This window comes from Patella vulgata, chromosome 1 (assembly GCF_932274485.2).
Source record: "Patella vulgata chromosome 1, xgPatVulg1.2, whole genome shotgun sequence".
NCBI classification, from domain to species: domain Eukaryota; kingdom Metazoa; phylum Mollusca; class Gastropoda; family Patellidae; genus Patella; species Patella vulgata.
In genome coordinates this window covers 36,349,323-36,371,379 of record NC_065879.2, presented here as the reverse complement: position 1 = coordinate 36,371,379, position 22,057 = coordinate 36,349,323, and the positions used below count along the sequence as shown (strand labels likewise).

The window sequence follows — 22,057 nt, the reverse complement described above, 5'->3', positions numbered from 1 at the left end:
GGATATTGATATCTGGTCCCATTCAAGATATCTTTATGAAATTTTTTTTTTCAAACTAGCATCAGTCATGTGGCTCAGTAAGGCTCAGGTTCAATAACTTGGAAGTCTGAGGGTTTGCTCCCAGTGTTGGTCAAGAAAGTTCCTCTGGATATTCCTGTTTGGATTCCCCTTTGGTACAGGATGGAGGGGCTGGCGCAGAACAGCATCAAGTCGAGCAGATGGTATGAAAAACTGAGGTTCAGTGTACATGTTGGCATGCATTGTATCCCTGCCATTCATGTAAAACAACCCTCAGCAGTTGGAATTCGAAATAAAAGAAGGCCATAGGGTCGCTGTGTCGGGGAACAATTGATCTTGCACACTGCATGAAATATGCCCACCCGTCTTCATTAGTAGCCCATTGGTGCAGAAATGTGGGCAGTGAAACCCGAGGGGGATCACGGTGGCTAAGTGGGTAAGACGCTGGCTCGGTAGCCTGGAGGTCGAGTGTTCGATCCCTGCATTGGCTGAGGAAGGTCATGTAGATTTTCCACCGTGGTTCCCAATTGTCAGTGATGAAGGACCGAGGGCCTGACTAGGACAACTGTCTAGTCGTTTGGATGAGATGAAAAACTGAGGTCCTGTGTACACATTGGCATGCACGTAAAAGATCCCTTGACAGTTGGAATTCGATATAAGAGTAGGCCGTAGTGCCACTGTCCGGGCAAAATTTTCCTCATAGCACTAGCACACTGTATGGCGTATGCCTGTCTTCATTAGCCCAGATCGGAGCAGAACAGTAGGACGTTAAACCCCATTTCATATCAGTTCAACCTGTTTGGCATGCACCTAAAACAACAGTTTAAAGTTGGGATTCAAAATAAGAGTAGGGCGTAGCGTGGACGTCCGGGAAAGGTTTCCCCTTGTACCCCACATGACAGAGGTTTGTCTTCATTAGGCCCTTAGGTGCAGAAATCTAGGATGTTTAACCACCTCTTTTTATTTTTTTCCATCATCTATACCTGAGCATATAACTTTCAAGTATTTTGAAACCATAGTGGTAGTTTCTAATTAAGCACAATATATGTTCTGTGATACACGCACTGAATTAAACCCAAAATAATTTCTTCGCTAAAAACTTTTATTTTCAGTAAGGTTGAATATATAAAACAGTGTTTTTTTAAACAATTGGTCCTTGCAGTTTCTCGGTTTCTATGTCATGGTAGCCTGTGTGTCTAAGAGTTTATTTTCTTTTGTTCAGATTTTATCATAGCGGGTCACATTCTGACCACATCTGATAAGCGTACCAATGGGTACACTACTAGTAATTGGTTGCCGGTTACAAATAGATGTATTTATTTACCTATCAAAGGGCGTGCAATGTTGATGACTCAGGTCCTCTCGTTAGTTCTTGTTTTGAACCCAGTTCAGGTTGGATCATTAACCTTTATAATGAGAAGTTATGTTTTATTCTGCCAAATACAGCCAAATAACATCTGGTCGAAATTGTCTAAATATACTGCGACATAATGAAAATTTAGCACTTTTATAAATGGATGATGGTAAATCTTATTTGAGAGATGCAGGTTAATCTTGCTATTTTGAATGTAACAACATAAATCACAGTAAAATATAAGAATGAGATTTTCAATTCTCTGAAACACAAAAATTTAAATTCAATAGGATGTTAAAAAATCCTGATTTTACAGTGCAGAGATGGGGTATAAAATGTGGCTTTTAAAAAGTTAGGTTCAGTACAACTGTACAGTTCTGTGGAAGATTCATGGATATACCAAAGTTATCACCAGAACACTGAGAGTGTGCCATTCAAGAGGATAAAGTACCAAAGCCCTTTCCCAAGCCAAAGGGTTGGATGCAACACTACCATCCCTGATACTGGACAATCGTTTCCAAGGCTTAGATGGCAGAATTGCACGCTGTTGGACTTGACCATATTAGGGACTTTGAGTTTTGTGCCTATGTTTTACTGTAAATTAAAGTTCTTACAGCCTCCGAGGGCTGCCAAAAATCACATTTCCACTCCATTACGTCTCTTTAGCACTTCCAGTCAAATAAGTGTTGCACTTCGGAACTAACATGCAGTTCAATTTTATTTCAATAATTTGCAAGCGCGTAGATGTCTTGAGCAGTGGGTGGAAACTAAAGGACCCTGGTCCTTGTTGCATATGTAAGCGAGGAATCAAAACCATGTCACTTTACTCAATGACAGACCTTATGATCTAAGGCTTAAATGCTTAAATCCATTCGGCCACCCCCCTCTAACTTTGGAAACTATGCCATATTATACAAAGAATATGGATGTAAAATTACAAGAACACTATGAAATAAAATTTCATTTCTTTATTCGTTTTGTTCAATTCAAATATATATGAAGAAGAGAGAAATAAATTGAACATGAACTTATCACTGACTGATTCAAAGTATAATAATTATTAACTACCAGAAAACTAGATTATGATTGAATATTGCTCATACTGGTATTCAATAATTACATTTCAAAATCTTAAATCAGTGAGGGAAGCTTTTATATCAAACATTTCCACAAACATCTATACATACACAAACATAATGGATTGTATTCACGATAACAGTCTTTGTATTAGAAAACTCTCATTCAAATCCTGTGGAAATAACCTGATATTATGGTTTGTTGTTCCTGGATGTCAATAATTTTTTTTAAAAAAAAAACAGGTTTGTCATAAAAACCAAGACTTTTTTATCCAAATATATTTGCAAAGAGTACTTCACTATCTCTGACTGTAGTAAAGGTTATCAAAGGTAGGCGTGAGCACATGAATTTACAGGGAAAATTAAAATATTACAGTGTAGTTCATTCTACAACTACGGTATGTACCATTCAGATTCCCAAAATGGCCATACATAACATTGGAAAATAATTATTCTTTCAAACTAAAGTCCAATAGGTGAAAATACCAAAATAAAAAAGATAGTATAGTATATATTCTAATTATTGGCGCCAATAAATAAACCTAGAGAAGTATATAAAATTCTATGTCTATGCACTGTACTGACCTACATTGGTGACAACTGAGACTCCCAATTTGACATACATCGAACCGGTGTAAAAGAAAGAAACAAACATTTGCCTATTTTTAGATTGTAAATTATCTAGCTGGGTTTATTGTCTGTTTTTTTTTTGGGGGGGGGGGGGGGTTGCACCCATGATTTGGTGAGCACAAAATGAACAATAATTATATATTCATTGGATAAATCAACTGCAACTCACTTTTGCACCTAATAATGAAGATGCACTTTCTAAAGTCAAGCTCTTCAGGAACACAGCCACTTCAATTAAAAGCAAAGCTAGTCTTGACATCTTGACCGGTCACCAAAATCAAACCATTCCCAGAGTGTCAGCCAATAAAGTTAGCATGTATATCCATTGAAAGGATGATTATGTGTGAGATTGTTCATGTACCACCTCCAAATACAAGTATAAATTAAAATCTCTCCTAACTCTTGTCTTCACAATTTGGTACACGTATATATGGCCCTATAAATTAGCATTCTGAATAGTCTGTAACTAACATGTAACACTAGCAATCAGAATTATAGGATTGTTAAATATGTGTGAACAACTCATAAAAATAGAAATGAACAAAACTTATAATAAAGAAGGGAAAATGCACTATTCCATGAGGGGGGTTTCATTAATTACAAAGCACTTCAGATATATATACTATATACAAAAAAAAAACAACACATTTACACATCTACCTAAATATTTCACATATTAAAGGGGGAAACAACCCTTTTTTAAATTAATAAATATGTCATACCATTTCCAGTTCCACACTGCACAAAATACTGCCAGACCTATCTTACTGCCATTCAATCAAACACAGGAACCTGAGTTTTGTCTTCAAATAATATTTCTTTTCAACATTGTCTTTTTTAAACATTAACAATGGCAAGGTTGGTTACAAAATTCCTAAAAATATTGATTTCCCCTTTAACTTGGATATTAGAATATTTATGTATTCTATACATTTGAGTTTGTTGATATGAATATATAATATATTTATACATATACAAAAGTTTAATATAACTTGTCGAGTTTCTCTGTTTATAAATTAATATCTTTTAATTACTATTCTAAAGGATTAATCTTCAAACAAAATAAAAATAAGTACTGAAGGAAAAATAGAAATTTTATGGCAATTTCGTGTTCATATAAAAAATATTTCCATCCATTTTGGCTTAATTCATAAATTTTGAATTGATAACATGTATTTCACAGTTGTTTTTCATACTGATTAACCATCTTTACAAACCAAATTCAGAATACCAATACAACACTGTAGATTGTTTACAGCCAATGTCCAATATTTTTATATAGAAATTTGATGCTCTTTAAAATTGTTAGCTATAGGAGAATGTATTATATCCACTAAGTGACTAACTCCAAACAAGAATTCTTCCCACTAAGTAACTGACTTTAAACAAGAATTCTCTAGCTGAGTCAGTGACTATACTAATCAAACATCAAGTCCCAAAACTCTTGACAATATCCAACATAAACATGTAAAATGGAAGAAAACAGAACCTAAAATAAATTTCTTCTATTTACAATATTTCATATTTTTTTACCTTTTTGCACAGCAATATTTATACTATTCACAAATGTTTACAATGATCCATTGCAACACCTCATAGTTTTTTGTATGTCACACGAGAAAAAAATCCAGAAACTTTTATCTCCTTCAGAGCTGAAAATGTGATTTCATTCATCCATTCTTGGAGTTTGTACTGATTTCGTCAAACAAGAATAACAGCTGTCTTTTATTAACACCATAATATTAAAATATCACAATTTTAGAAGGATTAGGCTACATAGTGGTAGTTATTGGGATTATCTTTATCACGCTCCATATAATCTCGGTCTATCAAACTTTCTATTCGTTTCTTTAGATCTGTAGGCTGTGGAGATAAATATAAAATGTTAAAATTAAATATTGAATAATAATATTCAAACTGTCATATTTCACATTTTTGTATCCTAATCCTAATGAATAATTGTGCAATTTATTAATGTAATCTAAAAGAATAAATATTTAAAATTATAAGACATATATCAACAACTCTTACTACTCTGCTAATCTTAGTAAAGATATATTTCCTTGACAATTGCAATGTCAATTACATAACCACTGATTATAAATAATATATCCAAACTTAGTAAAGATATATTTCCTTGACAATTGCAATGTCAATTACATAACCACTGATTATAAATAATATATCCAAACTACCAGAAAAAAAAATATCAATTTTTTTTCCGTAACACAGATATTAGAGTTAATTTCTGTGCCTCGCAGACTTCACAAACCTGTAGCTTCATATATTTATCCCCATTCAGAATATATGTAATTAATGTTGGTAAACTTACCTTGACTGGAAATTTCAACTGATTAAATAACTCGGATATAAGCAAATTGTGACTGAGGGTTTTTCTAGTTTTCATAATACGAACAATTGCAGCATCTACTTGATATTGGCGATCATGAAATACTCTTTCAGTTGTACTTGTATTTTCTTCAGGCTGAATAAATAAATTAAATGCATTGTGACTTTAAGGCGCATTATTGTAGGTTGGTAAAAAGAAAATTTATCGATTGATGTCAGGGATGCTATAAATAGTTTGTATATAAATCTTTATTTTTAATTATAAAGGTCACAAATGGAGGTGTTCACATTAGATTATGTTTAGAACATGAGGCAAATCAGTTAATCTATCGCTGAGAAATATAGATGTTTACAATCAATGAGTTTAACAAAGGCTTGTGCAAAATGTCTCATTCTAAGTAAGTCTGTGCTTTCATTTTTGATAATTGTGGGAGTCTTAGGTTTTCAGACATCAATACTACAATATAATACAGTTGATTATTTAACATTTAAGAAAAAATCAAAATATCAATGGTTGATTATTTTCTGTCTTGGATTCAAGATTATTAAAAAGAGGCCCATCAAAAGATTTTAGCATCTGGCTTGTTTTGACCATGCTTCATTTATTTTTTCTACAGGGGATAGTGTGAATGATGCAAATTTTAATTCATCATATCATTATGAATAATGAACAGAATTGAACCATTCAATATTGTAGTTTGCAAGGGATTCAAAATCTTTCAAATGATAAGTCAAAATTTATTACATTGATTTATTTTCCTAGTATTGTATCTTTAACATCTCAAATAATTTGCAGACATTTCAAATGCAAATTTATCTCTTCGCCAGAAAGTCCAAAACATTGCACATTTACAGAATTTAAATTCTCAAATTGCTGCATATTTTTGTAGCCCAATCTCGTTATATTTACTCAATTGTCACAGATGCTAAAATGTCAGTACTTACCGTTTCTTTCATTTGAACCTGATTAATTCGTATGCGGAACAGAGGATGTTTAAATTCTTCATTAAAATAAAATTTATCTCCATCTTCTATATCTCGCCCCTGAAAACAATATAACAGTTAGTTGAATCTTGACTACAAAATAGGCAAGAATTTGTATCTCTTACCACGGACAGTTGTTAAAATTATCAAAAGCCTTTCATATTGGTCAAAATAAGTATTGCATGGGGTACATCTGATTTGTTATTTTGATCAGTGATGAGCACTGGTAATTTTAAGGTTAAATTATCAATCAAGACAACTTGTCCACACAGGACAAATCAACAATTTTATTCTTAACCCAATCCAAAGAGTTGGTGTCATTTTAAAATCATTAAAGGATTAAATCGGGAGATAAATTTATTTCAGATTCTTTTACAAGCTTTACCACCCTCTTCTCATGGTCAAGCTAATTTAGTCCTAATAAAAGTTCAAAAATTGTTTCATTTACCTTGAGAAAAGATTGAGTGTCAATTGTGAACAATAATAGTTTATACACCTCCCCCTTCCACGATGCCATTGTTGGTTCACTGTTTATTTAAATTATCAATGAAATTGTCGATGGAATTTACATTTGATTTGAACCAACATGAGTTTACATTTGATTTAAATTAAACCATTGATGAAAACTGTACTGTAATTGATTGTAAATATCGCATTGTCTTTAAACAATCTAAAATGTATCCTCAAATTTATTATAGTAATATTTACAAGGTTTTCTTTTTTTCTAAATGAGACAATAAGTAGTACACCTAATAGGGGGGTTTGGGGCATTATGTATTATGCAGTAAGCTACACATATATTTAGATCAGAACTTGTATTATGAAGCACTGAACACTAGTTTATGTAATATGTCTTATTATTTTTCAAATAGAAAAACACCCAAAATTAGTTTCCTCTGTAGACTGATTATAAACCGGGACATTTTGATGACAAAAAGTACCCCCAAAATCGGGACATATTGTAACCCTACCTACATCTGTCATCCACTTTGACCAAATGATACAAATATATCATAATTACCTTTGGCTTTTTACTGAGGACACGTAGAGTAGGTTTACCACAAGCTAATGATTGCAACGTTCTCTTCAATTCACTCTCCTCTGTAAAACCAATAGACATTTATAATGCATAACATATATCACATCTTGTAAAAATATTTCACTTGATACTACAAATAACATAACTAATTAATAATCGTGAATTAATTAATATAACATTACACTATTACATTTTCCCCATGTATCTTATTGGTTTCATCAAGCACTGAAAATTAAGAAAAATAGAGTTCTAGAATCATCAAAAATAATAATTACTAGATTTGTTCTGTAGATAATTTAAATGTAAGAAAGTATACTATACCTATTGCTGTTGCAGTTAAAATTTCTTCATATGTGAGAACATTACCAGTATTAAACAATAAGAGACATAAAGATTGGAACAATGATACCTGTAATTCTTTATTTGCCTGAAAAATAAAATATTCATCAGTTTCTTCAATTTGTGGCAATCATTGATGGAGATTATTCAATATATAATACCACACTGATCAGCAGTGAATAATCGCTAGGCTGCTACAATCACTGATAAGGATGACATCAATGCAATCTTAATGAGTCTCAAATATTAACTTTTTTCCACCGACAAATTGAATTCTAAAACATTTTTTTGATGTATTAGAAAAATAAATAAAGACGTTTGACGTATTTGTAGGTAAAAAATTATTTCCTATTTAGTGTAAATGGGTATTAAAATGACTAAAAGGCAGCATTCTGCCCAAGGCAGTAACGTCTTATGTAAACAATGCATGCGCCATTCAGCCAATGATTGACTCTGCGTGCTGTGATGGCACGTGTTAAAGGCAGTCATCTTTTACAGTTTGATATAATACCAATATGGAGAGGATTTTTTTAAATATGCTTTGAGTATATTAAAGGGGCCATCTCGATTCAGAGTCTCAGAAATAAAAGTCTGTGTACATATCAAATTTAAAGATGGGTTCCCGCGTACAAACTGGGTGATTTAATGGTATAAATGGACCAAAAACATATTCAAACTAATTAATTTGTCATAATTATGCTTCAAATCCTTCTCAAACATTGTTATTGCGAAGGAATGCCCTGCTATTAAAATTCGATCAAACCAGGTCATGTTTACGTCACGTCTTGGGAGTCAGAGGAGAAATCATTGCATACATAAGACGATGTTGTCTTTAATCGCTTACTATTTATTACAAATATCGAATCCTAATTAAATTCTCGGATTATCCACTACCCGCGTCTTTTTCCGTCATTTTTATCTCAGAAAGTATTGTACGTCTAACTCTTCATAAAGTTTATCAACTTGTACATCAAGCGCTCAATGTTCGCTTGTGACCTTTGACATCGTGCGTGCAGAAGTTCCTAATCATCGGGCTGTTGATTAGGGGAACCCTTACATTTTTGTCCTGTATACGCTCCATGAGTGTTTTTTGGGGAATCCAGTATTTTTCTAGTAAGATTGGATATCTCTACTTTCCATATATACCAAAATTGCCATACTTTTATTGGAAATAACCACCCGATAAATACTTTTCTGGGAACCCATCTTTAAGCGCCAAAATATAGAGGAATGGTGTATTTACCATGTCTCAAAATTTTGGGTCAATTTTTTTCGTTGGGTGACATGATAATCTATTGCCAATCCTTTAGAGGTCTATACAGTGCATGACCCATGTGCTGTACTTGGTATTGAAAGTTAAATTTCACCTACACGTTATTTTTATAAAATAAAAGTCTGGTTTTATGCAGACACCGTATAATATAGCTGGGGACACCGGTCTCCATTTCCAGATGAAGACTGACAGATTTAAGTTGTTTGAAAACGTATCACGTACAATAAGTTAGTTGCTCGGCCCTAAGGTCGAGGATTTAAAGGGCTTTTAACACAAAATTAAGCAGTTTTATTCTCTAAAATATAATCGAGACTGGCCCTTTAACATGTATTGGGTATCTGCCTTTGTTCTTTCTGTTGAATAAGCAGAGTGTTTTAGATATATTAATACATTTCGATCCATAAAACACAAATAGCTACTTATGGAAGGAAATTGAGCCTTTTGTACACAATGTTTTAGATATATTACTACATTTCGATCCATAAAAAAACAAATAGCTACTTACGGAAGGAAATTGAGCCTTTAGTACACAATGTCCTAAAGAAGGTTGCCATTGAAGTTTGCGTCCACTATGTTTACCCAAGTAAAACTTCTTAAATATTTCCTGATATCTTATCATCTGTAAAGAAATCAAACATAAAACGCTACAAAGTCTGAAATATGTATCAAGTCCCTATTGTCATTGCTACCATTGTTATGATAGTAAACAAAATCTTGTTTATCCATTTCTTAATTAAATCATGTCTGCATGTACATATAGCTACCTGAAAACTTCAAAACCTACAGAGAGTTGTATTACCACAAAGTAAAACGTGTCTGATATTGTAGCATAATGTTGAGGCACCATTGCATTTTTCTTGTTCAATAAACCTTGAACTAATTTAGCTCAAAACAAATTAAAGAATTCATTAGAAATTTAATATAAACAAATTTTACATAAATACAGAAGGAAATTGACAGAATTATATGGATTTTTTTTTAAAAAGTATAAAATGTTACTTCTGGTGGTAGATGAACTTCCATTGGTGTATAGGTCGGCCAATAACCCATAGTTAATATATTTACAGTTAAATCTATTAAACCTGCTACATCTAAATTCTGCATATACTGAAATAGATATGTCTTACATTATACACAAGAAATCTTTAGTAGAAGGCTGTCTGAATAAAGAATTCTGATTTCACGAAATAAAATGAAAATCATGACTACGCCAAGCCTGTATAATTTCTGTGTTGTAACTAAACTCTACACATCTAAAATCATTCCCTATCATAATTCTGATTAACTAAGATTATTGTTAATTAATCTGCTAGTAAATACTTACAGGTTTCAATGCTAAAGAAAGGTCTTTAGACAAATCCATGTCTTTAAACATTCCTTCTAATTTACTAGTAAATGCTGCACCACATTCTGAAATAGGAAAAAAAAAAATTTTTTTTATGATATTCTGGATGTAGAAACTTTGACTGTAAGCTATTTTGGGACATACATATGATTTTACTGAAACATTTATTAAAGACATGAAATGAAGTTTAACATCCTACTTTTCTGCACCGACTGGGCTGTGAAATGAAAGGAATGGCATCTAGGGAAGAGAAGGATTTTGTCTTGACAGCTGGATCACCATAAAGTGTTTACAAGACAATTTCATACAGATCAGATTATAATTTGAGGGTTGACAAGAGTTCAAAAAAGTGAAACAAGGGCAATAACTCTAGTAGATAACAAAATTTTCTAAAATTCAATATGCGACTTTGTATCACTAATTTAAATGATGCATATCAATTTCATACAGATTGGATGACAACTTTTGTCGTTTGAGCATTTACAATGTCTAACCCAAGTCAAGCATGAACCATAACTCTAGAAGTAATAACGCAAATTGCTGAAATTCAATAGGATTCTACATTTCACTTATTTCAATAAATTTCATTATTGAATTAAATAGGCTTCTTCAGCTCACTAATGTAAACAACATATATAAATTTCAAAACAATGAGATGATATATGTAGTCCGTAGAGTGTTCAAGAGAAATTGTGGACGGCGGACTGGTGGCAATATACGTCCACTTTTCCATGTGGGCTTATAAAAATGACCTTAATTGAATTCAACATAGTTGTTTAGACTGCAAATAGAGAACTGGAGATACAACAGCTATAAATGTAAATCATACAAACCTTGCTTTAATTTAGACAACATAGATTTCTCAGCATCAACCGAAGCACTTTTACTCATCAATAATCTTTTGGCAAGATCTTTCTTATAGAAAGCTTCAAATACATCTTTACCTATAAATTATACATATCAAATTGTTTCATATAAATTTGGATCATCTTAACATTGAAAAGAATTGTACAAATGATTTAAAGTTGTAGAAACAAAACATATAGCTTTAAAACTGAAGTTACTAAAATGTTGTCATGCCTTTATTTAAATACTAAGAATTCAGGCTTTGCATTTTGAGAAGTGTGATTTAAGGAACGTTGTAAATGTGCTTGCCACATGCGAAAAGTTAGATTTAAATATTTTAATAAATGTGTGGTTTCCCCTTTTTTACAATAGCAACTTGCCCAATGTTTACAATCTTCAAATCTCATACATTATCAATAGACTCGATTGCAGCACCCATTAATATAGTGCACACTCAGTTGATGGACGAGTATTATTTATATTCATATGAATCAAATTGTTTATTTCATATTGTCTCAGTGATAATATCCATGACCCTAATAAATTTCTCGGATTATGATGCTGGAATAATTATTACATTTTAGGAAAAAAAATCACTTCATTGTTCCGCTGGCGTGAAGAGTAAACATTGTAATTTTACAAGTGTTAATTTTATAATGTTTTGTTATTATTGCTATTTACTAAAGTCTATTTAATCTGATCAAGTTTATTACTATTAGTTTTAATTTTCTTACTAGATAATGAAATACAGATGTACAATATCTATTCAATTAAATAAGCAAACATTTACACTGTAACCCGGGTATCATTTAATCTTGTGTATTTAGCACTAATTTCATTCACATTCGTTTAATATCAAATCTTTGTTTAAAAATTTGTAAAAATCATCCAAAATTTGTACTTGTTTAGATGATTGTAATTTTTCAGTGGTGTATTTAATTTAAGCTCTTCTGGGTTTTTTAAAATGACAGGCCTAAGATTGAATTCATACAACAAATTAAAGAGACTGGTTATTATTTAAAGAGACCTACCATGTATAAATCTGAATAGAACCATTATTTTATCTAACAAATGTTCTAATTCTTCTTCTGTGGCTTCCTGTAATATATGTTAAACTCATAAGAACTAGTCTGGTGAACAGGTATGTGGTATGTTTTGTTACCTGTTACATTTAAACAGCATACCAGTTTTTTAAACAAACATTTGCAGTATGGCTAACCTAATCTTAGTCAAAATAAGGACAAGTGAAATATAATCATGAACATTAATTTCAACTCGGCCTACTTTTGACACTGTTATTATGTTCATGGCAGTTTTTGGGGTTCATAACAGTAAAACACCTTCTAGTTTAAGACATTTTTCAAACAATGCGTGCAAATATCTACAACAGTACCAATAGACTCTGTCATCACACATACATTAATAATATTATATTTACAATACCTTGAAAGACACATTTAACCACAATTTATATGAAATATGTATTTACATTTACAAAAACAAAAAAAATCCAAAACTAATGAATAAAGAAATTACCTTATTGCCAGCTTTCAATTTACTGTCAACATATTTTGCTGAAATAAAAAATGAGCAATGGGAAATTCATGGTAGATACAATTTAATTCACTTAATAAGTAAATCTCAGTCTTCTAAAGTGTGATCTGTGTTCGCAATGATATCATGATTTATAAATATTGTATTGTAGAACAATTATCCATATTTTTATTTAAATTCAATGCATAATAAATTGACATGTATATCATTGGTTTTAATATCTGAATATTAGTCAAGGATACAAAATAGATGTAGTGCTATTCACATTGAACCACAATTATTTTCACTCACCAATAAGTTCAGCCGGTTTATTCTGTCTTTGATTAATGAAATTTTCAAAACTTTCCTTCATAGCATTAACAAACTTTTCACTTTTACCAAAACACACGTCAATAATATTATCTATTTTATCTTTAAAATCTACAAGAGACATAATCAAAAAATTTACAGTCAACACTCCAACATCAAATGATTGTTATGACTATTGGAGGATAAATTAAAAAAACCAATATGTAATAAACCAGTAAGACAGTATTAACCCAAATTACTTTGTAAATTGAAATGATGTTTAATAATGTCAAATCTTTTTCTAAGATCATTTTTAGACTAACAAAATAATTTTCTATGAGCAGGTACTTGGCAGCTTGAATTTAAGCGCCATGGTATAGAGCTATCTATTCGAGTGCTGAAAATTCTCTTATGTTTCTAGAGAATTATAATATTTATTTAATAATAAAATATAGTACTAATGATTATAAAATCAAAAGTCCATAATATGCAAATATATGACCACATTAAAATATAGTCCTATAAAGAAAGGAAAAGCAAGTCCATAATATACAATTATACAATGAGAATAAAATTCAGGCATATAAAAACCAAATCTGTGCAATAGATGTTACCAGGGAAACGTGGCAAGGTTATAATAATATACCTAATAATTTCTGCACCATTTCTTTATCTTTATCTGGGTCATTTTCATTATTTATCACAATCATTCTACCAGCTTTCTGTTATATAAATATACCAGACAGTCAATATAAATCATAAAAATGACAATCCAAATAAAAAGTGACATATTTCAACACAAAAAAATATTATACAAGCTTAATAAAAAAAAAAGAGCATATCTTTGATCTAAGTGAAAAATGACAAATTGATTATGTTCCTAAACCAATTGTAACAACCATCATCAACTTATTAATACTGCCACACTTGAAAGCAATGATGGCAATGATGGGAGATTGGTTTCATTGGTTTGCTGCCTATGCTTAAGTAGTCCGAATAATCTCTGGTATTTTTACTCCATAATTCTATTAACCATGTTGGCAAAGAAATTGTGGTGCTAGCTGAAATCTTTATTTCAATAACATGATACATTTGCCGAGTTCCAAGAGAAAGACTGTTTTCATCATTAGCCTACCTCAAATAATTATATACATATAATATAAGTAACTACTAACCTTAATATAAACAGCAAACATAGAACACAAATCTTTCTGTCCATGATTTACCCGAGTGAAAAGTTGATACAACAACATCAAATCACCTATTCTATTTTCTTGTAACATATTATCTAATCCTATAATAACATAAATAGTACTGGACATGTAAAAAAACTGACAGCTCATATATTTGAAAACAAGCCAATAAAGTAGAATAAATTTGAGACTAAAAACTGCTGCTAAATGATCCAATATGGCATTATATTTTAAAGTTTATTTTCCATAACATTTCATGAAGAACTGAACTATCACTCAGCTCTAGTTTTCAGGCTAAATTCTTTGAAATTCTAATTTCATGGCAATTAGATTGATTGACAGGTTAAGTTTTCTAGCCAGTAATTTTCACTGACAGTTAGCCAAGACAGGTAAATCTGACTTAAACGAGAGAACAAGAGCCCTGGTGTAGATTCAAATCAAAAAGTGTAAAAATAGTTTTTAAAAGCCTAATATCCAAGAATAAAGTATGAATATAGTTTTTCAGACCAAACACAATTAATTGAAGTCTCTTCAGAAAGGACAACAGCCCAAAATTATCAAAGTCAATTTCCACTGATTTAATGCTGCAATCTTCTTTGGTAATCATCAGCCCATTTCTGATATCCCAACCATAACTTAAACCTAATTTCTACTGTAAGTTTAGTATTTTTCAGACAGAAAACTCCAAGGAACAAGTATGTTACTAGTAGACCTATTGATAATCTATTTAACAGACATATAATATGTAAGCTTACTGTACCTTTATTAAGAATCTGTGGTAAATGTTGATCTATTAACTGTTTTTCTACACAGGCTATCAGAGGTTTTCTGAAAGATAATTCCACAAATACAATGTTACGCTTATAAACAACTATCATTAATTTCAGAAAATTAACAGTATATCCGAGCAATAACTACTACACCTTCACTCCAGTAGATCACCAAAGGGAAATTACTCTAAACAATTTCTCCAGATATAACAAGTATTTGTAAGTAGATGTTTGTTTTAAGGATAGAATATCAGAAACTTACTTTGTTGATTGATCAAGATAATGTAATAAACGTTCCGTTTCTTCATTTAACCGTTTATCAACATGATGTAAGTATTCTGGTACCTACAAAACAGACATTAAAATCCTCAATCCAACTTATCCATTGCATTAAATAATTTAAAATGTATGACTTAATCCTGTACCACTTGCTGAATATACAACTTTTATAAATTCTTGCTATAACAGTATTCAATAACATGTATTGCTTTGAGACTAAGTTTTAAATTCTACATAACTATTGATATGAACTAACACAAAATACAATAAAATACTACTTTGCTGGCAAATATTGTGGTTGACAGAAAGATTTAATTTGAGCTTACATCCCTTACAGACCATCATATGAAATAAAGTCTCACTTATCAATTTTTAGGTTTTGAGGTTGGAATAGATGATGACCTAATTAACCTCAATTTAACATACATTTAACTCTTAACTGATTCACGGCGACTTTTGTCGACACCTATAACATTACTGTTAAGTACCCACAGCGACTTTCGTCAACATAACAAGTTAGCTGAATGCAACGTTCCTAGCGCAATGAGAGTTACTTCCCTTATAACCAGACGTTTTTTTTTCTCATCTGTTTACTTCCTTTTTGACAATTTAACAGTTAAAAATCTTACTGTTTCTTCTTTAAAAATTATAATAAATCGGTGATATGTCTAGTCCTATACGAGAACGTTCTCCTAATGACGGATTACCATCATTATTGGGGGATCACGTGGCTAAGTGGGTAAGACGCTGGCTCACTAGCCTGGAGGTCGGGTGTTCGATCCCTGCATTGGCCAAGAAAAATCATCCAGATTTTCCGGCGTGGTTCCCCCTTTTCAGTGATCTAGGACGGAAGGTCTGACAATGACTGCTATCTAGTCCTTTGGATGAGACGAAAAACCGAGGTCCCGTGTATACATTGGAATGCACATAAAAGATCCCTTGGCAGTTGGAATTTGATATAATAGTAGGCGAAAGTGCCGCTGCCCGGGCAAAATTTCCCTCATAGCACACTGTATGGCGTATGCCCGTCTTCATTAGCCCAGCATAGGAGCAGAACAGTAGGACGTTAAACCCCATTTCATTTCATTTCCATCATTATTGAATGAGTGATTCAGATTTCATCAGTGGTGTAGATATTTATAGTTTTGCGTTAGAACGTGATGGAAGTAGGCTTAATCAACAAATTTTAATCAATTAAGCTTAAATGAAAAGAGATTCATGATGAATGATTTTTAGTTCACAAAAGCCGAACATAAAAATAGAAATAAACATTATATACATGAATTTTGCATGATATATTTTTTAATAATATGACTTTAAAATGCATATCTATACTTTAACACTATTGACCATTATGGCATGGGTTTTTACGACGTTATGATGTCAAACCTCCAGGTCATTCCAGAGTTAAAGCAAGTAAATATATTTTACAACCATATTTGATAATAACAACAGAAGGTCCCGGAATGGAAAAGAGTTTTTAAAGTCATGTTCAAACATTATGTAGATAATTTTGAGAACAGTGCATCTTTATTGTTATCTACTCTTCAAAAAAAGTAGGGGATATTGAAATACAAATACCTATGCAGGTTGTGATATGATAAATAGTCATGAACACTCGACATGCTTTGAGAGTATGTTCACAGATGAAGAACTTATTGCCCCAACAGAACCACTGTGCTGCACTTGCGACACGCAATAGAGCCATACACGTGGGAGGGGTTCATTGTCAAATTTGACACTTCAAGGAAGGGTTGATGAAAACTGCTGCATGCTGGTTTATCCTATCCATGTTTGCTTTCATATCAGTTCTTGCATAAGATTTACTGTTAAGCATATCTTTGCTTTAGTGTGTTACGTTTAATTTGATCGGGAGACATTTTCGTCAACGTCAACGTCCACCGACAACACTGCAAGAGGAGTGGGTCAGATTGCCCCAAATCATGATTGGACGGTTGATTAGGAGCATGCCACGACAAATTGCTGAATGTCTGAGGATTGGTGGAGCAATTACTCATTATTAAGACAAAAATCAAAAACGTCCATTTTCACTTTTGACAGTGCATCTCTTTACTAGTAAAATTTGGCCAGCAGATAAGCAGCCCATATGAACTATTTATTTTCATGTGTAGACAATTGGCCTGTTATTAACATACACTGGTTACCTCTAACAAAAACAACAGTGCATTTCTGCAGTTTTTTATTGTTTCTGAACATCCCCTACTTTTTTTGAAGAGTATTATATGCAAAGCGAGGGAGGACAATACTGCCTCTGCCCCTGCTTTTTTCATCTACTTCAATTTCAAACTGCCAATGTGTACAATTTGAACATAGGTTTTTCATACCCAGGAGTATCAGTGATACTGGCTGAAAAGTAGACTAGGAAAAGTGGAAGCAAGGCTTAAAAATGCTGACGGCTCTTCTTGTCTGGATTCAATCAAACAGTACCTTAGCCGAGCACTATATGATTACCATGGCCTTTAAAGGATCCTTACAATGGATAACTTACATCTCGTTCTTGCATTAATTGTTGTCCTTCTGCTGCATACAATCTATCAGTCGCTTCTAGAAATTTCTTCTCAAAAGCTTCCTTGTAAATCTGAAAGTAATCAAAATAGCATTTGGAATCTTTTCATAACTCAAGCATTTATATTCATTCAGCATCTGTGCAAAATATCCATTTCAATTCAATTTAACTTCTGACAGTCTCTTTAACTTTTGATCGACGTATCAAAATATTTCTAACTTACTTGTAAATCTGATAACATGCGTAATAAACTTTTTAATAATTGACGATTAACGGCTTCACCATTTCTCTCTCGTTCTATTAATCTCAGTAAACCATCCACTGTCTTCACTTCTACAACTTTATCACTTATCACATTAGCACGGAATAAATCTAAACCCATATCCCTGTTAAAATAACAAGACTTTGATTAAGTTAACTAACTACATGTGGTGCTCAAGACAGGAAATCAGCCACATCAGGCACATTTTCCTTATGCCTTTTCTTTGATATTTTAAATGAAAATCCAGTTCCAGCAAGTGCCTGATGGTTTGTCAAACAACAAAAATGGAAATTTCAAGACTGCAGTAGTTCAAAGCAATGAATTTGCAGTCAACACACATTTTAACAGAGGTTTTCGTAACAACGGTAATACATTCAGCAACACTAATGACCACTAATTTCATAATGATCCAGTCTGAAATATAAAGATATTCGTGACTTTGGTTATGACTAAAAGTTGCCATAAGAAATTGACAAACTTCAAAAGAGTTCTTCTTTTAATTAAGCTGAATAAAATTTGATAATCATCCATGAAAATTGTGTTCTCTGCTGAAAATCTTATTTTCGTAGTTTCTACAATGTTAACCAATTGGAATGAAGTTTAAGGTCCTAGTAGTACTGTTCTGCTTCGACTGGGCTAATGAAGACGATACAGTGTTGACAACAAACAGATTGATTCAAAAGGTGATGACAATATATAAGCACATTAAAATGTGAGAGCATAAAATTAGTCTGATAATTCAAAACCTCTCAGAAAGAATATTTTTATACTTACCATATAGATAATATTGTAGAATTTTGAAGTACAAACGTTCTGTCCAAAAAGAGAAAAATACTTCTTATCATTATCATTTGACGACAATGAGCCTGCCAACAGAAGTCAAGTAACTTTAAGAACTGCTCATAATCTGAATTATCAGTGATACATTTAAGGAAATATTAAACGAACAACTTTATAACCCATGCTGACTACACTAACTATTGTGTAATTATTTAGAAGATTTATTCTTTACTACCACAATTATATCTATCTATCCAAAATAAGTTTCCCACCAATGTTTCAAATATCGATATGTTTTGAATTCCTTACAAGTTTTTTCCAACTTTAAGAATGTATTATCAACACATGCTATAATCAATCCGACCTATATATCATGTATTTAGTTTTAAAATGGTTCAGACTTCCATTATTAATTCAATCTTGTTAGTGATTATCATCTAAATTAATCACAAGCAAACAATATATGTAGCGTAATTAGAATTGGATTGCCGATATGTAGCACCTTTAGTTTCTATCTCATTAATTTCTTGTCTTACAATCTGTACGCAGCATTTCAAGATTTGTAACATGATATGATAAATGCAATATTTTCCAAAAAGGATATGCTTTAAACTGTTCGAGACAGGTTCTCACGTGAGCCTCACACACTAATTTCAATTGCTCATATAAATTTGCTGACATCTTATATGAACACATATTTTCTACAGCTTGATATAATTCTTCCAAACTGTAGCGAATTGAACAACTTTTATGTATGGCTTCCACAGCTTCACAAAGTTTCCTCCATGTTTCTTGCTGGAAATTCTCAGGCATCTTTGGCTTTTCTGTAACAAAATAATATTAGAATTATTTGGAGTTCTTGGCGTTTCTTTCATAAAAGCTTATGTTTATTTCATTCTGCTCAGATGCAAGAGTATGTAGCCAGGATTTGCAGAGTTGTGGAAAAAATAGTTGCCAAGCAGAGCGAGCGGAAAAAATTTTGGGGATAGTAAAACCTAAAGTACGACACCATTTACGACATCCAAACCTTTAACATTGGAGTGCCGTAAATTGGTCTGGGTGACCTATTTACGGCAAATATACAAATTTAAAGACCGTAGAATTGTAAAATGAATAGACCTACACAACTTCTAAATATAAATAAACAAAATACCAATACTTCTTTCTTTAAACTAATTTGGGATGATAGAGTCTACTACGGCACACAAAAATAAATCATGCCGTGGCAGACATGGTTTGCTTCGGCTTTTACCATGGCTTTGCCGTTTGCCGTGGTAAATTTCAAGCGCTTAGTTGGTGTACTGAGAAGGGCGAAGGGGTTTAAATACGACTGGGCGGCTTTCTTCGATTTTTTCTTTGTGCTGGGGGGCAAAAAATAGTGCCACCCGGCGTGGCTACATCCCTGGAAATTAAAGGAAATGGGTATAATATATCTTCTAAACACATGACTGGGTTATTTTGGGACTAAATCGTAATTAAAATTTTCAATAATCAAGTGTTTCTGAAGCTCATAATCAGCGGTAGGAAGGAAACTGGAGAATAGTGATGTTCCTATTGGGAGGCAATCAGAGCTTTGAAAACTCAACTGAGCATTGTATAAAACTAAAAGCCCCTACACAAATGCCACATTCAAACAATCTCACATGAAACAATAAATATGGCATAAGGTTATATTTCATTTACAACCCAATGGTTGTATGTAAAATTAAAATGGCCTATGCACAATATGCAGGGGGTCCAAGATGGTGACAACGTTTGGCTTAAGGTTGGAGGAACTAACCGCGAATTCAATAAATTCAGAAGCTTTGAGACAACATTTCTGCTCATTTAGGTGCATACTTGTATAGGATTACAGTAGAGTGAGCTAAAACAGCATTATTTCCATGAAATGAATGTAGGAGAGAAAAAAACTTCTCTGCACAAGCGCGGGGGGGGGGGGGGGGGGGGGGGGGGGGGTTGTCCGGGGGTCCTGACACACGCCTATTATTCTGTCATTTTTCCCCAATAATGACTATGAGGTAATGGTGGTATTGGGTAGTATTTGGTCATCTGTTCTATACGAACCGGTGTTCACATATCTCATTAGTTTTATCTATAAGCCAGGTAATCCAACTGACATCTGATCTTGCATAATAATTCAAAAAGAAAAGGGAAGCTCAAAAAGAAAAGGGAAGCTCAAAAATTGTACCGAATCGACTGAACTGCAATGGAATGAAACAGAATCATGTTTTGCCACAGATGTGATGGCCACTGGAGGCATAATCATGATGTAATCAACACAGAAATCATGTTCCAGGTGTGGTGATTGGTAGAGACATTTTTTTATTTAGTTAGCACATGCTGTTGCTAGAAATTCTAATGTTTTCTTAATTTTCACTGTTTATGGCCGATAGCCTAAAGATTTAACTTTCTTTGTTTTGACAAAAACATAATTAAAATTTATCCCAATAATATACCTAACTACATTAGATTTAGACTGACTGAGCTAAATAATATCAAACAATAGAAAAAGGCAAAGCTACCAGAAAGATAGGCCTCTGGATTACACAATAAAAAAAATATATAACACCTTTGAAGTTTTTGATAACCAACTTTTTCGCTGCTCCGGGTTTATTGTTGGAAAGAGGTGATGAATGTCGGGTGATGCCATTGTTTGGTGTGGTCAATGCCGAAAAATTGGGCTTTCTTTGAGAATCTGTCATGTTTGCTGGGTCGTCCAATTCTCGTGCCCTTTTCAGTGGAGGAGAGGGATTATTTTCGTCGTTTCTTTTGCGCTTATTCTCTCTAATTTCGTCTACTTTTGGTTGTTCAGTTAAAGAAATCTTGTTGGGGCTTGAAAGAGGCATGCATTACGCTTAAAGCCAGATTTCTGGCCCTGAAGATTAAAGATTGAATTGATAAATTTCCAATGTTTTCCTTCTTCTCCAGCCAATATGGCGGAATTCTCGTGCACTCTCTCGAGTTCAAGGGAGACAACTCCAATTTTTTTACGCATTAACGTTAATAGACTACACCAAGACATAATAGAACACTATTTATAGTTAATCATTTTAAAAGATTAACATTCCCAAGAAATTAAAACCAAGAAAAAGAAGAATACTGAGGTCATTAAAAATGCATTGTGGAAGATTTAGATAAAGGGCTGGTCGTT

The 22,057-nt window shown here is 32.6% G+C and overlaps 1 protein-coding gene across 1 annotated transcript; it reads right to left on the bottom strand.

Moving 5' to 3' along the window:
• Positions 1 to 2,325: 2,325 nt before the first annotated feature.
• Positions 2,326 to 21,853, bottom strand: LOC126809786 (cullin-4A). Its single transcript, XM_056100673.1, has 21 exons — positions 21,476 to 21,853; positions 19,512 to 19,730; positions 18,901 to 19,045; positions 18,088 to 18,250; positions 17,847 to 17,936; positions 15,321 to 15,403; positions 15,049 to 15,116; positions 14,271 to 14,389; positions 13,742 to 13,817; positions 13,099 to 13,227; positions 12,790 to 12,827; positions 12,285 to 12,351; positions 11,241 to 11,351; positions 10,387 to 10,472; positions 10,062 to 10,169; positions 9,568 to 9,681; positions 7,772 to 7,877; positions 7,433 to 7,512; positions 6,373 to 6,471; positions 5,411 to 5,563; positions 2,326 to 4,941 (listed from the first exon to the last, which is right to left on the bottom strand). Exons 1-21 carry the CDS (start codon positions 21,750 to 21,752, stop codon positions 4,846 to 4,848), a joined length of 2,427 nt encoding a protein of 808 aa, XP_055956648.1. The 5' UTR covers positions 21,753 to 21,853; the 3' UTR covers positions 2,326 to 4,845.
• Positions 21,854 to 22,057: the final 204 nt, after the last annotated feature.